Source organism: Nilaparvata lugens, chromosome 10, assembly GCF_014356525.2.
Source record: "Nilaparvata lugens isolate BPH chromosome 10, ASM1435652v1, whole genome shotgun sequence".
NCBI classification, from domain to species: domain Eukaryota; kingdom Metazoa; phylum Arthropoda; class Insecta; order Hemiptera; family Delphacidae; genus Nilaparvata; species Nilaparvata lugens.
Window position 1 is genome coordinate 39,834,556 of NC_052513.1, and position 17,354 is coordinate 39,851,909.

Here is a 17,354-nt window from a genome sequence, read left to right on the forward strand (position 1 = left end):
CAATCACAAGCGAGAACGATGCATGCAGTAGGCCTACACGCCCAGTCTCGATTCTGAATGGTCGACGCCTAAAGTAGACGCCATTTTGCAGATCCAACTCCACAATGTTTCAAAAAATAATCCTCTTATTCAGCTACTTCTTCTTCTTAACAATTTTCTCCTTAATTTTCTTTTTTTGCATTGCTATTCAGTGGATTTAGTGGTTCATGATGACTGGGATTATTTCTGTAGTACTTTGCTAGTTGAAAAATTATGAAAGTTTGGGTGATTAAATGTACAAGATGAAGGGTTTTTCCTCAGGAATGTTTTGAATTTTTCCCCTTTTTGAATTTTTATAAGATTCGTGTTGTCTTGACCCTTTGCTCCTAGTCTGTTTCATTTTGCAACTTTTGTTTGTTCAGAATGTTGTCATCCAAGACTCTGATTCTTGAATGTTTTCGAGCTACTTTTGGAAATATTCATGTTTCTTTGTTCATCTGCATTTGTATGTTCGGTATACTGAATGCTATCTTTGTTATGCTAGTTCAAGTAATACCATTGAATGCTCTCATATTCAGTAGCTTACTCTGATACGTTCACACTCTCTAACTCTCTCCTTTTTCCTATGCATCTATCACTCCATCTCACTTTTTCTCACTCTCTCTACTTTTTCGCTCTTTCTTTTTTTTCTCTCTCTCTCTCTCTCTCTCACTCACACTACTCCTTGTTATTCATTCTGATTCGAATCATAAATGATTGGAATTCTGTCATTAACCTTACTTATTCCTGTACTCCCAAGATTTATCTCCTCTGTTGTCATTGGAATGTTTCAATTAATCAATTACTTGATGAGTAATATTATCAAATTATTTTTTTTAGTATCTTGATATCTTCAGTAACCTCATACAGATAGTATTTAACTGATTGTTGTGAAGATGATGTCGTTATTGGATGAAACAACTTTATTTTGTCAAAACCACTAATCTATTGAAACATTTTGAGGTACTAGTTTCAGTTTATACAAAATGGTATCTCAAACAATCTCAAATTGATTAAATGAGTGGTTTGACTATATCAATTAGTTTTCATACAATCTACAACTAGTTTTCATAAAATATTAAACTTGTTTTCATACAATATTCAACTATTTTTCATGAAATATTCAACTAGTCTATTTTTCGTTCTCAAAGCTACATGAGAAACATAAAACTTGCTGCAGAAGTTAATGTGAGAACGTTACAGTAGAATAAGATATAAAACCAGATGGTCATTCTATCTATTATATGATGATATGTATACAGTGAGTATAAATTACATTCTATATCCACAATAAAATTACATTCTATACTCACTGGATCAATATTTCCTCTAATCCTACCCTTTAAAACAGTTTCCAAGTAAGCCTCATTTAATCTGAATGGTCCAGATGTAATTCACATGAAAAAATAAACGAATTCAATTGCTATTGGACGCCGAACTAATATTGTGTAATTGTGTTGGCGATTTACAGTTATTACTTTTGTTCTAATTACTACCCAAATTCAATCAATTATTTATTGATTAATCGAACATTAATGAAAGCGTTGCACTAACACCCTTTGTTTTAGATTTGTCTGTTTGGAATCATCCTAATAGTAAAATCTGCTCTGATAGTGTCTCGTTCAATAGGTCCTTGAAATTCAACTAGTAGCTCTGTGAACAGTAGACCTCACGCAGTATTCTCATCCACAAGTACCTGATTGAAACTATAGACCTTATATGGAAATACAGCAATAGACTGGCTTCTCCACACATCTGTGTAATCACTTGTCAGCTGATTTATGATGAATAATTCTATAGTCTGATTTTTACTCTAATATTGGCGTATGAAGGAGGCTCCTTTTTCCTTTTATATTATCCTTGAAATGCAAAATTTTGAAAAACCTTTTATATAATTATGTCGACGCGCAATTAAAAAAGGAACATACCTGTCAAATTTCATGAAAATCAAAATTACCGCTTTTAGCCGTAAATGCGCAACATATAAACATTTAAACATTCAAACATTTAAAGATTTGAGAAATGCCAAACCGTCGACTTGAATCTTAGACCTCACTTCGCTCGGTCTTTTATTTTCTGTAGAAGGTTTTTTTTACGTTTATCAAATCAAATTTTATTCACTAATTAACAACAGTTTTGCATGAAAATGAATAAATAATTTTAGTTAAATAATAATTGTTTTCTGTTTTTTTCCATCAATGTAATCTCATGAAGTACTGTAACTTCATCTTTCATACCTCAAATTACTTTGTCTACTCGACTCATGCACAGTTTATTCTAAAGAATTACTTGAAGGTATGATTACTTTGAATATTTAGTACTCGAAATATCCAAATGAATCAATATTTCCAATTCAATATTCAAATCAACCACTTTAACTCTCATACTTTTTCATTAACGTACCTATTTAGATGTATTAAAGAACCTTTTTTTATACCGTGATTCAATTGAAACTGTCAGTTTTCCCTATAAAGTGACAAAAATACTGACATTTAAAATAATATCTCACTCGCTCTATAACATAGTATAATATACATAGCAGCAATGACAGAGATATCTCCACACATTGTTAATTTCTCATGTGATTTATACTGTTTATCAGTTTCAACTTTATTCATATTTGCTACATTCCAATTAGTACTGATAATCTCTATTAATAATAGTTTATGAATAAACTCCTCTGGATGTTTTGTCCAACATCCAGAGAAATTATTATTATTATCATTATTATCATTATTATTATTATTATTATCATTATTATCATTATATTATTATTATTATTATTATTATTATTATTATTATTATATTATTATTATTATTATTATTAATCATTTCTCAACTATATGCTCATGATTTCGAATACAATTAAACTATGTAACAATTCCCAAACCTCCACACATTGTTACGGTGTCCTGTGCTTTGTACTACTGTATTGATCAGTTGCAACTGAATGCAGGTTGCATGGTAATTAGGACTAATTAATGGTTAGGCTGCAGATTAGATGATGAGGTGTACATTCTGGATCCTGCTGTGGAATTGATTTTGGGGGATTTGAACCGCTAGGGTTGGAGGATCAGGGAGAGGTGTATCCTAACCCTAATCACTAATACTGTAGCGACATCATTAACAGGTCATTAAATATTAATTTAATGTGCAGATACAAGAGTTAACTGGTATTAAGTAGTTTCTGTACTATAACTTACACATTTTTTAGTATAGTGTAATATATAGTGATGTCCACCTTATAATGGCAGTGAATAAAGATAGAAGAATAGCGATGCCGATTCTCTTTATTAATTAATTATATTTCAACACTGTTAAAAACATAACTGGCATCGTTGTGGACCTAGAAAAGGATAGTACCACCGGCTTTGTTGAATGATAGACAAGGATAGCAAAACCAAAGTTGATCAAATACTGTCATTATAACGTGGACCTCACTATAGAAGTTAATTCATTTGTCTTTTCAGGGCTACTGGTTATTAATAATAATATCGTGTGACCTGGCTGGGTCAGGTCTGGTGTCAGAGTTTTCAGGTTGCAACTACTGATTATTGAAACTCACAATAAAAAACTATCAAGTACCCTTTATATATTTTCAACACAATAGCTTTTAAAATGTTGAAACTGTAGTTTTAAAAGAAATTAAAGGGCGCTTCATAGTTTTTTATTGTGTGTTTTATAGAAGTATAGTATCAACCTTAGTATAGTATGAACCTTACCCTACCTAACCTAACCAGACGTTGAACTCTACCCAACCTAACCAATCCTAATCCAATATTGAACCTCATCCTACCCAACCTAACTCAATCTTTGCGCCCAACCGCCCAACTAACTGCGCCCGTTTTCTCCGACAGCACATGGTACAGCCGGCTGCGGCAGCCGCTGCCCAGGCGCAGGCGCAGTTCCAGGCGGCCGCCCAGTTCCAGCAGCAGGCGGTGGCAGCCAATGGCGCCCAGTCTGCCGCAACCGCCAACGGCACAGTGGCGGCCAACGGCCAGCCGACCTCTGCCGCCAACGGGGACCTCAAGGCCGACCAAGCCGCTGCTGCTGCGCATGCGCATCATGCCGCAGCCGTGCATCAGGTACTACTTTTCGATCGACACTTGTATTCATTTCTCGCTATTTTTTGATGGACCCTTGTATTTGTTTGCTTTAGTTTCTTGCAATATTTTGATCAACACTTCTATTTTCTGTACTACTGATTACTTGCTATTTTTATTATCAATTCTTGAATTTTCTGTACTGATTTCTTCCTATTCTTCGATCAACTTAATGTGTTCCTTCTTCTTGCTTTTTTATCTTCTGTACTGATTTCTTTATCAACACTTACTTGTATTCTGCTTTTGTAGTAATTGTTCAGATTACATAATAACAGTTATTGTGCTATCTCTCACTAACTTTTCATCTACTCTTGTATTCTGCTATTACAATTTTCTTCTTAGATTATGATGTAACAATGGTTATTCTATTTTACTTGCTACTTTTGATCCATTCTTGTGTTTTCTGTACTGATTTCTTGCTATTTTTTGGTCAATCCTTGTATTTTCTGTAGTGATTTCTTGCTATTCTCTTATCAACACTTATATTCTGCTTTTGTGAGAATTGCTCAGATTACTTAACATCGTAACAACAGTTATTCTATGTTTTATTTTTACTCTTTGCTCTACCCTTATATTCTGCTATCTCATTTATTTTCTTCAAATTCTATTCAACAATGGTTATTCATTTTTTTTTTTTTGCTATGTTCTAATCAAAATGTGTATTCTGCTATTTCAATATGTTCTAGATCTCTAGATTATGTAACAATGATTGCATTAGTTTTTTTTCTATATTGTCCCACGTATAATAAACTGGAAAGAAATAAAATGACAGCTTGCTCGCTTGTGATTGGTGGAAATCCTTTGACGTACCGTAGTAGTAAAATTGGAGAGGGACGTTTCGGATAGAGGATAGTTATCTAAGAATAACTGCTGCAATTCTAGAATATGAATAGCCTTATGTAGATTGTATCATACAGTTATATTTTTATCAATATTTGTATCTACGAAATACAATATATGGCGAAATATAATACCAATTTTTTACAAATCGAACAAAATACAATGCTCACAATTTAATACTACAAACTAGCTATCCAACAAGAAAAATGTTGAAATACCAATACAGATCACAACGCGATTAATTCATTCTATATTTTGTTGTAAATATATTTCGTTTTCCAGGCACTGACAAACTGATCTGAAAACCATATAACATAAAATTAAATCTACAGTAGATAATGATCGTATGGTATATACCAATGTACCTAGTATGTATTCTAGGTACCTTGCTATTTACTATTCGTTGTGGACTACCTACTAAACTATAATATTCTATCGCATGTTTCTTTCAGTTTCATTTTGTGTTACGTTTTGTTGTATTTTGAATGTGTTGAAATGTATCGATTGATTTTAGTCAAGTTTTATATTTTATCTTTCATGTTGTGAATTTGACTTCTGTTATATTGTCCTGAACTTTATTGGTTTTTGAATTCAATTATATTTTGCTTGTTTTGTGCATTGAAGTTTGGTGTATTGCATATTTTCCTCATGTATTGTTCAGCATTATGTTGTCTTGTTTTTTATTCCGTTATTCTTGTTCAGTTGAGTGTTGTATTGTGAATGTTGCTATGTTTCAAGTTCAGTTAAGTTGTAAAGCATGAATAGTTTATTCAATGGTGTTGAGATTGAGCTGTTTCTTTCATTATGAGTTGATTTAGTCTGCTTTATCCTAGTTGATTTTGTATTGTGATGTACACTAACTTGTGTGTTCGATAACTTCGTTTTAGATAACTAATTTCCTCTCCAGATTATTCTCCAGCTAGAAATATATAGTAGTGTCTACTGTATGTATGTGTATACTGACTACTTCATACTAAAAATATTATAAAGAGCTGAAAATACTTTCAATAAGAAATTCATATACATATCTGTAGAACTCTGAAACTTTTTTGATATTAGTGGTGACAAGCGGTTGATGAATCCTCCCAGGGTTGGCAGGAATCAACTCAATTTGCAGGCCCCTAAGCGTAATTTATTCAGGAAGTTTGTTGTCTATCTTGCACCGGTTTTCTCCATACTGAAGTTTGTTGTATGGTAAATAAATACTTTATGGTTAAAATATGTTATGTAAATAAATATGTATGGTTTGTGTGGTAAATCCATGAACAACATATTGAGAATTGTAGGCGAAAGACACTATTCTGCAAACTAGTTCATAATCACTTAGTCGAGCTGTAAGATGTGGCAAGATATAGCAATATTAGTTGAATGATGAGCTCACATAACTACACAGAACTACAGAACTACATAACTTCAGTATAAGAAATATGAAAAGATCACGGCACTAGTCAGTTAGTTATGACGACTCCATCTAGAGTGAGAAATGGCTTTTGAAAAAGAATAAGAAAAATGATATCTTATGTAGAAGAATTTGCTATTCTAAAGTTGGTTATATCATACAAAAAAGGTAGCAAAATAATATATCCCTGAGAAATGGATTTTGAGAAAGAATAATAATATGAAGAAGAGAAATTTGCTATTCTCAAGTTAATTATGGATAAACTAACTCTGAGAAAAAGATAGCATAATTTCACTGTTAACTGTTAACTGAAGCCGATAGCTCCACTATTTTTTTTTCTTGAAGCTATGTGACGCTGTTAGTCTCTCATACTGTGCTGTTCTTACACTCTAACCCCAACAACACTGTAATAATAGACAGTAGTCAACAGTAATCGGCTTGAGTTAACAAGAAATCGGCTTAAATTTGGATCATAAACGACCGTGGGATATCTTTTCATACTATCTTTTCTCTATGATCGTACTCAGCTTATTACGGCAATATTACCTATTATCATAGAGAAACAATAGCGTAAGTAGATATCCCATGGTATAGGGAATTTATGTCGCAACTTTTACTGTTATCTCAAGCCGATTGCTGTCGATTATTGTCAATTTTTACTGTTTTGTTGGGGTGATAGTGTAAGAACGGCATAATTTGAGAGACTACCAGCGTCACACAGCTGCATAGGAAAGAACTTTGTGAACTATCGGCTTGGGATAACAGTAAAACTTGCGACATAAACGCCCTATACCATGGGATATCTATGCTATCGTTTCTCTATGCACACAAGTTGTACGAATATCTATTCTATCTACAAATTGTTTTTTCTCCAAATTTCTAACCATTCTCTGTTTGTTTCTGAATGTTGTAGGCGGCTGTAGCGGCCCACGCACATCACCAACAACAGCTGGCGGCGGTTGCCTTGTCTGCCGCCTCCAAGGAGGTGCCACCGCCTCCCTTCACACCTCCCACTGCCCCCCAGCCGCCACCGCAGCCACCCCAACAGCAGCCGCCCCAACCACCCAGCAATGGCGGCACAGATCAGCATACCGTCTCTATTGTGAGTACTTCTGTCTCTATCTGTCTCTCATTTTAACAATCTTTTACTGTGTAATTTTCATATCATAATCATTGTGGAATCAATATGTTATCGGTCATCAATATTCGAACAGTAAATCAATTTTTTATTTATGAAGAAATTTAATTATGAAGTAGAGTAAAAGTAATTTACGAGGTTAATGACCAACGCATCAACCCACGCACAAGCAGATAGGTCATATGGGATTCATATTTAATAAAACAAAATTATTAAAGCAGCTCATAGCTAAGGCTGGTCACACACCGATTAGTCAAGACAAGACTAGTCACGTTTAGTCACAATACTTCACATTGCTGCTTATGACGCAACTCACACTGATTAGTCATTGCAATTAGACATGACTCCTTAAAGCTAGACACACACCTGTTAGTCAAGACAAGACAAGACATGATCAGACACGTTTAGTCACAATACTTCACATTGTTGCTTATCACGCAACACACACTGATTGGTCATTGCAATTAGACATGTCTTCATAAGCAACTATTGTGAAGTATTGTGCCTGATCATGTCAAGACAAGACAAGACACGTTTAGTCACAATACTTCACATATTTGCTTATGAAGACATGTCTAATTGCAGTGACTAATCGGTGTGTGTTGCTTGTGTAAGCAACTATGTGAAGTATTGTGTCTGATCATGTCTTGTCATGTCTAATCTTTATTATTTTATTTATTATATACAAAGGCGACTTCCTAGAAGTATTTTAAGCCTATGTGATGATGATGGGGTGATTTATAATACAATGAAGGTAGAGTTATGAATGAATAAAAATTATAGGTTATGCTATCTTCTTGAATTGATTTGAGTCCATTTCAGTCCAGAAATAAATGAACTAGAAATTTTGAATGACTAATCAGTGTGAGTTGCGCCATAAGCAGCAATATGAAGTATTGTGACTAAACGTGACTAGTCTTGTCTTGACTAATCGGTGTGTGACCAGCCTAAGATGTTGAACAACTTCCACCAATTAGAAGTCAGCAGCCATTTCGTTGCAGTACTCTCCAATTTTGTGTCGACCAATGAGAAAGCAGATAGAAGTGTACTGATGCAACGAAATGGCGGCTTGCTCGCTTGTGATAGGTCTAAATTTTTCGGCGCAATAGTAGAGTTTGAAAGAGACGTTCCGATTAGAGAATAGTCACCCTAGGATTATTACTATATTTTCTAGAATATAGACAGGTAGTTGAAATAGATTAAATTATACAATTTTTAGAAAATACAACATGGTATGACGTCAATATTTTGGATACACATTCTCTCGAATCAAACAAAATCATAGCCACCTCTAATACAAGGCCGTGGCCTACGATATTGCAACGTCGCAGTGTAGGCCTAGAATCTAATACATGATTGGTGAAAAAGATTTTTAAAAATACCAGCTGATCTTCTTCACCAATCATGTATTAGATTCTAGGCCTACGCTGTGACGTTGCAATATCGTTGGCCGGGGCCTTGTATTAGAGGTGTGCCTATGACAAAATACAATGCTCACACTGAAATCTAAGATCCTGTTGCACAAAAGTTTGTTAACTTTTAATCCAGAATAAATGTCACGAGAACCAATCAGAGAAGCCTTCTTCTCAGTAAAACTTTCTCTGTTTGTCTGTCATGGAATTTAATCATGATTTTAATTTAAGTACAATATTATATGACGTCAATATTCTGAATACACATTCTCACAAATCGAACAAAATACAATGCTCACACTGAAGTCTAAGATCCTGTTGCACAAAAGTTTGTTAATTTTCAATCCCGATTGAATGTCATGAGAACAAATTTTCTCTGATTGGTTCTCATGGAACTTAATATTATGATTCAAATTTTACAGGCTTTTGTGCAACTAGGTCGAGTCATTTTTCAAAATACAGTTTCATGAGTATATTGAACCACCATCAGAGCCTAAAAATAGTCCAGTCACTATAAATTTGAAATTTTGATCCTTGAGGTGTCCTTAAGCGCGCCTCTCCACTAGGAAATACTGTAATGAAGTGCATCTAACGGGTGATTCTCATAGAACATAATCTCATGAACTTATGTCATTCTGCGAAATAACAATGTGAGGACAATGTAGTTGGTGATGATGGTTGAAGCTTAAAATTAGGTGTTTTTCACAATACAAGGAGCATTGTTGTCAGGTGTACCTGGAAATCTATATGAGATAGAGCGCTCTACCTGATCTCAGATTGTAGAGCTCAAAAATTGGCCCAGATCGATTTTGAATTATACATCTAAATGGTAACAATTTGGAAGATATTGTTGATCAAAAACTAAAATTCATCAAATTTGATTTTTTCTTCAAATTTCACTCATTTTTGAAAAATCATAACTCAGTACTCATTGGAGATCGAGAGTTCAGATGATCTCATTTCATTCAGAATTTTATACTCTAAAAAAAAGGCGAGAGCAAATTTTTCTGTTTGATTACGAGATTTGGCAGAAATAGCTGAAAACTGGAAAATAACCGAAAATACGAGGTTTTAGGGCCATCCTTTATCTAGCACAAGGAGATTTTGCATGAAGAAATTGGTTCTGGACTTCTCTTATGTACCCAAATAATATATTGAAAAATCAGAACTACAATATAAATTGCAAGCACATCCCCTTTTTTATGTATATATTGACTGTGTAATCCAAATTAAGGTTTAAAGCAGTTTTGGGCGAATGCCTGTTGTTTTTGCCTTTATTGTATCTATTTTCTATGAATAAATGAAATGAAATGGACTATAGACAGCAACTAAACTTGTTAATTACTCTGTAAATCAATCTATCAATACCTCGCTCTGAAACAGATAGAAGTACGGTACAAATTGTGTAATGAATGCCATCAATGTTCGAAACTTTCTAGACATGAGGGAACTCGAACTTTCTAGACATGAGTTAATAATTGAAAGGACCAAACGTAAATCCTACTCAATCAAGCTCAGAACAGTGAAACTTTCTGGTTGATGACCGCAGCTTTGTTGAAGTATTTTAGCATTGACCACATGTCTGTTGTAGAATTTCTATATGGCCTTTTGTTGATAGGAAACTCCCGTCTGTTTTAGTATGGCTTTTTGTTGATAGGAAACTCTCTACGGGAACCATACACTTTACTGTGAAAAGTTTTCCCAACTGGAAACCGAATTACACACCACTGTAACACAAAGTAACTATAGTGAGGTTCACGTTATAATGGAAGAGGAGAAAGATAGGAGAACAGAGTTGCCGATTCTCTGCCTTGCCACTGCCCGTCTACGGGAACCACACTGTTGTGTGAAAAGTTTTCCCAACTGGAAACCGAATTACGCGCCACTGTAACACAAAGTAACGTATAATAAAGTATAGTAACGTATAGTAAAGTATAGTGATGTTCACGTTATGATGGAAGTGTAGAAAGACAGGAGAACAGAGTTGCCGATTCTCTGCCTTGCAACTGCCCGATCACGGGCACCACACTGTTGTGTGAACAGGTTTCCCAACTGGAAACCGAATTACGCGCCAGTAGAAACGCTAAGTAACTACAGTGAGGTTTACGTTATAATGGCAGTGGAGAAAGATAGGAGTGTTGCCGATTATCTGATTTGCCACTGCCTTCTGTAGAGAATAGCTGATACCGGTATATCTGGTGTAATATTAACTGTCCATTCTTGTTAACTTGTCTTACTGTAGTCGAATTTTAGCTACGACTGAGAGAGACAAAGAAAGAAGGAAATTAAGAATTTTGTGATGGAAGAGAGTGATGGAGAAAAAGAGGGAAGAGGAAGAAGAGAGAAGAGGAGAATGGTGAGAACAGAAAAAGAATAATGGAAAGAATAAGGAGACGGGTAAAGAGAATGAGGTGAAGAGAAAAGATGTGGAAGGACAATAAGAAATGAAACAAGGAAAAGGACGAAGAAGACGTGCGAAAATAAAAAAAATATTTATAAATAAATAATATAAATATAAATAAATAATATAAATATAAATATAATAATATGAATATAAATAATATAAATAAATAGAGATGGTGAACGGAAAGAGTTGAAGAGGAAGATGTCGATAGTCGAAAGAGATAGAAGAAGAAGAAGAAAAAGAAGAAGAAGATGAAGAAGGAGGAGAAGAAGAAGAAGGTGGAGAATGAGGTGGAGGAGGAGGAGGAAGAAGAAGAAGAAAAAGAAGAAGGAGTAAGAGGAGGAGGAGGAGGAGGAGGAAGAAGAAGAAGAAGGAGGAGGAGGAGGAAGAAGAAGAAGAAGAAGAAGAAGAAGAAAAGATACAATGTGGTTCCTCTTTTAATGATATTTGCCCATACTCTCTCCAGTTAGTGTACTTTCTGAATTCTGATTCTCACATTCCTCTCTGAAAACTTTGCTCTCAACAAACCACTGCGCTTTTACTCATTACCCCTTCCCCTCTCTTCCTTTTTCTCTCTCTCTCTCTTTTCTTCTCTCTATCATCTCTCACTTCTTCATCTCGTGTATGTGAAGTCTATATTTTATTCATGTATACGGTTAGACCGTATCATCAAAGTGAATTAGTTAAACTCAGCAACTGAACGCCAAATTTTAATGGAATTTGTAATGAATAAATTATAGGTATCGCATCGTATTCTCCTTTGTAACAAGGGTTTTCAATCCTCAAGCCGCTACAAGACTTTGAGTTTTCAGTTTTGAAGCATTTTGTTGATGCCAGATTTCCCCAACGGTTTTGAAGTTATGCACCTGGGAATATAGACTCGCTTGGAGTTTGTCAGAGAAGATTCATTAAATCTACCCATTAATAAGAGAATAGTCTTCACCTTGTTAGTTATCTTGTTTTAGTAACAATATTATAATAGTTATTTGTGCAACTAGTGCGCAAAGTGACAGTTTGCTGCACCGAAAGAAACGTTTACGCGGAATGGCTTCTTGAGTGCAGCAGAGGAACTTTGCTCACGTATTTCACATTAAACTTTTCCTACAGTTACCATTGAAAATGAGAAGTGGTTGATTATGGGTAAAATGATGGCTGAAATCCATCAAATGTTTGTGTGTGTGATGCTGTTATTAATAACAACCTTAATTTATTTAAAAATTAATAATCCAATTGAAGTTGAAAATTCTCAGCCAAAGTTCTCATTTTTATTCATTCAAGAATCAGAAAAAAACAAATAGAACAAAGAATTCGCATTCAAAATACACGCCAACAGCTGATCGGCTGAACCGAGCTGCAAGATGGCTGAACCGACAAGCGCGCGACCTAGCGGGAAGAATCCAGCTAAAAACTACAGAAACAGGATTCAGAAATTTAGACTTTTGCTCAAATTACCGAGAAAAATGCTCAAAGTAAACTGAAAAATATTTATAAAAATAACATAGACTACAGAGAATATTTATTGTAGTATTCTTATGTTTTTTATTCATATGGATATCGAACGGTAATCATTTAACCTCAAAATTCGAATTTTATAATGCATATTTGCTACTTTTCTCATTGCTTGCAGTTGAAATAATAATTATCAATAGAAAAGAACTATTATTTATTATTAAAAATGATGAGAATTCGTAAACGATGATTATTTAATTATGATTTAGATGAACATTATTCTTGTTTTGGATTTCTAGATTGGGATTTTATCATAAATGTAGGGTAGCCATTGAAATGATTCTTATCTAAATCTAACCACAGTCATTGTTACCAACTTCATTTTTGTTTTCGTGCACTAATCCTCCATATAACCCACCAACTATTTTGTGTTGCCATTTTGCAAATTTGGAGTGCAGAAAAATTTTTTTCCTACAGATACCCTGAAAAGTGACCATTTGTGCACTGATTGCAGGCTGCAAAGAATCACTTTTCCGCACTAGTGCGCAAAGTGAGTACTTTGCGTACTCCAGATTTGCAGCATGACAACGCAAAATAGTTAGTAGGTTATATGGAGCACCAGTGCAGCAAAATCAAAATTAAGTTGGTAACAGTGACTGCTGTGGCTGCTATAGTGAGCAGAGGTGCAACGAAGCACAACGCGCTAATTATTAAGTAGATATTATAATGGAGGACAACGACAGCACAGTGCCACCACAGCACACACCACACAGCTGCCCCCCGCCATTCAAACACTACTACATTATTCAGGCAATTTTACCCATAATTACCCACTTTTCATATTCAATGGTAACTGTAGGAAAAATTTAATGTGAAATACGTGCGCAAAGTTCGTTTGCTGCACTCAAGAAACCATTCCGCCCTCGCCTACGGCTCGGGCGTAAACGTTTCTTTCGATGCAGCAAACTGTCACTTTTGCGCACTAGTTGCACAAATAACTATTCCCGCACTAGAGCGGAAAAGTGATTATTTGCGTTCTGTAATCAGTGCAGGAATGGCCACTTTTCAAGGTAACTGTAGGAAAAGAGAATTAGTGTTTATTATTTAGGAAAGAAGCGTTAGATAAATACGTAGAACAAGCTTCCTTGTTATTTATTATCTTTTATTTACAATATTATCAAGTGATTCAGGGTTAAACTATAATATAATAAAGGAAAGAACTGTCTTATATACGTACGGGATGGGAAATACACGAATGACGCAACATCACGTCTCAACTACTCAACTGATTAACTTGAAATATATTTTTTTTTTTTCAAATTAAATCAAATTTTATTCACAATTTCAAAAAAACAATTTAGGGTCCTGCCAAACCTGTAGGTTTTTCGGCGGGTGCCCAATCACAAAAACAATATTAAGAACATAATTAGGTAAGATTACTAGGAATTTTTATGACATTCGAAGTTCGAAATAAATAAAGAAAAAGACAATATGTAATATGTATTGCGTATTGATTCTTAATTTACCTAGGCTGGTTATAGGCCTATTATAGATCCTTCAAGATTTCAATAGTCAAGTTCTCAGTTAGTCAAGTTTTTAATTAGACCGTTGCGGAGCACGGGTTACCTGGTAGTTATTTATAAAAGAAGCGTTCGATGAATTCTTGATACAAAGTGGGTTTAGCTTGCCAAGCACTTATGTGCGTGAATGCATTTTGACGTCCTTTAAGAAGAAAAGAGAAATGTAAAATATTTATTGATTTATTGAAAAAGTACAATATGTAAGAGCTTCAGGGAGGCCCCATTATTTTCCTCATAACACAAAAATATCTCATATCTCAAATTCTTGGAGAGGAGAGGCTGTTCAAAACAATGTATCATAGAATGTTCGGACAATAAAAAACGAGGTAGAAATTCTGAAAAATGTCAAGATAGATTGGTGAAATATTGGTAGATCGGAGAGAATACATTAGTAGGATAAAGATGGAGAACAATATCGAATTTTTGTAAAATTTCAGAAAAAATGTGAAGGTAAAATTGAAATTCGAGTGAGAATACTTGAGGATGAAGAAGGATATCGACTTGTTAAGGCATTTCTGCACATTTTCCTCACATTTTTCATTTAGAAAATCATAATTGAACATCCATCCCGCCGGGAAAACGATTTTTCCTGCTCGACTAAATTCTTCCGGCCTTTCCCGTAGTAGATTATTAATTGAAACCTGCCTTTCTCCTACTCTGGACAAGCTAATCAGGGTAATGGTGGCTTAAAAATGAAAAACATGTGTGTGTGAGAGAGGTTTAGAGAGAGAGAGAGATTACAAAACCCTTCGATGCAGAACGTATGCGATGTTTTTGACGTACGGAAAATTGACGTAAAGTTTTGTGGTGTTATCCTGTCACCTTTTCTATCCTTTTCTATTGTCTGTGAGGGTTTTCCAGCTTTTCCATCCTTTTCTATCATCTGCGAGGATTTTCCAGCGAGAATTTCCGTCTCACTAAACCCTCACACTCTTTTCTAAACCTTCTAAACCTAGCACAGCTCTCTGTCAAATAAAGCCTGATTTATTGTGACAGAAAAATTTGCGAAAAATATTTCTCTCATATTTGTAAAGCTTAGCTGGCTGATTGGACGGACATCTTGCTTTGATTGATGGATTTGTTTTGAAAAATAGAGTTTTATGATGAGAATATGCTTCAATTTGAATTGAATAAAGCGAGGGCGTTGATGGGATTTTGTTTCATTTTTATATGTTTTTAAGCTCGAAATGTGTTAGTATTATTGTGAGTTTGTTTGTTTTTTGTTGTAGTTATTGATGAACAAAGCAACAGATAGAATTGTAGTTTGTTTTACTAAAAAAAATAGTTTCTGCTTATGATGCTGGAATGAGCTCAGGCTTGTGCTTGGATAATGAAGGATGATGTTGATGATGATAATGGGATGAATATCTATCCCGATATTTTCTGATATGTTTCTCTACATATTGGTAACATTTTCATATTTTTCAAATAAAAAGCGACCATTGTTATGTATGGCCCTTTTCAACACTTGATCCTAATCTAACTTAATAACTCGCCGTTATTCATAACTCTTGGCATGATTAATTGCCGTAATTTATTTTTAGGTGACCACGCATACCTGTTTGAAAGCATAATACCTGAACCATAATTCAAATTTTGCTACCATAACTTGAGTAGCTCCGCTAATTATATAGTGTTTTTCATATTATATACAATACCGTCCAGTATACAGTGCCCAACATATTATACCAATTATGAATAATTGACATAATTTATTTTTAGTTGACCACATATCTGTTTGAAACCATGTTTCATAACGAAAGTCCATTTATTTTGTATTCATTCTAATGTACATGGTAGCAGAGACAAATTATAGATAGAAAGTCAGTATTCTTTCCTCCATGATAAGAGGCTATAGATCTGATAATTTATACCGTATTTCATACGTTAACCACCCTCATAGAAAAATTTTCTTTTCTCTTCTCTCCTCTCCTCTTTCTTTACTCGTTAGGAGTTGCCTCTTTCTTTCTATTTCTCTATTCATCTATCTTATTTCTCTTTTCATCACTCTTCATCTTAGGAGGGGGTATCCATTTTTCCAGAATTTCTCTTCTACCAACTTTTACCTCTCAGGCAAATAATCAATCAATCTCTCTGTCTCTCTCCCTCCCTCTTTTCTTCCTTCCATATTTTCTTTCATAACCACATTTACCTGATCCTCCTCCTACATCTTCTCTCTCAATCCCCATTCCCAACATTTCTCCTACTCCTCTCTCTATCGTCCTTTATCTCTCACTCCTCCTCTGACCATCCATCAAATAAAGCGCTATTTATGACGCTAATGAGTTATGGGAATATACCCGGCTCCCTTTATAATCACCATTTGGTGCATCATTCCAGCTTGTTCGGGGCAGAGATGAGGTGGTAATTTAGTGAATGAATGGGAAGAAGAGTTCATATCGAACGAGGTGGAAAGGAGAAGATTGAAGAAGATGGGGAGGAGAAGAGTAAAGAAGATGAGGTGGAAAAGAAGATTAAAGAAAATGAGGAGAAAAGAGTAAATCTGATAAAAAGTGGTGGAGAGAAACGGTAACTGATTGATGATTCATTATTCTTGGAGAAGAGTAAAGAAGAGTAAAGAAAATGAGGAGAAAAGAGTAAATCTGATAAAAAGTGGTGCAGAGAAACGGTAACTGATTGATTCATTATTCTCGATTTCTGGGACATAGATGAGGATAAAATCGAGTAAATAAATGAAAATAAATGGTCTTAACTGTCTTTTTTTTCTTTAGGGCTACTGTTGAATATAAATAAAAATAGAAATATGAGTACACTTCTTAAAATTGTTCATTCACAACAAGTTTCGGCTATATGATGCCATTAGCAAGTGATTGGGAAATAAATAAAATGGTGATAACGTATGAGGAGAGGGAGAAATCACCAAAGAAGATGAGGGATAAAAGGAAATGTGATATGAGTGGTAAGGTGAAGTAACTGATTGATTCATAATTTTTGCGTTTTTGGAACATAGATGAAGTTGTAATTGAAGAAGCAAAATAAGCGATAGAAGA

General features: G+C 34.6%; 1 protein-coding gene across 1 annotated transcript in view; it reads left to right on the forward strand.

Moving 5' to 3' along the window:
* LOC111049397 (RNA binding protein fox-1 homolog 2) overlaps positions 1-17,354 on the forward strand; it is a 566,558-nt gene that overhangs the window by 468,993 nt on the left and 80,211 nt on the right. The window contains exons 5-6 of the mRNA XM_039436017.1: positions 3,876-4,103; positions 7,274-7,462. Of these exons, the coding sequence (XP_039291951.1) occupies positions 3,876-4,103; positions 7,274-7,462 (417 nt within the window). The remainder of the gene's footprint in view (positions 1-3,875; positions 4,104-7,273; positions 7,463-17,354) is intronic.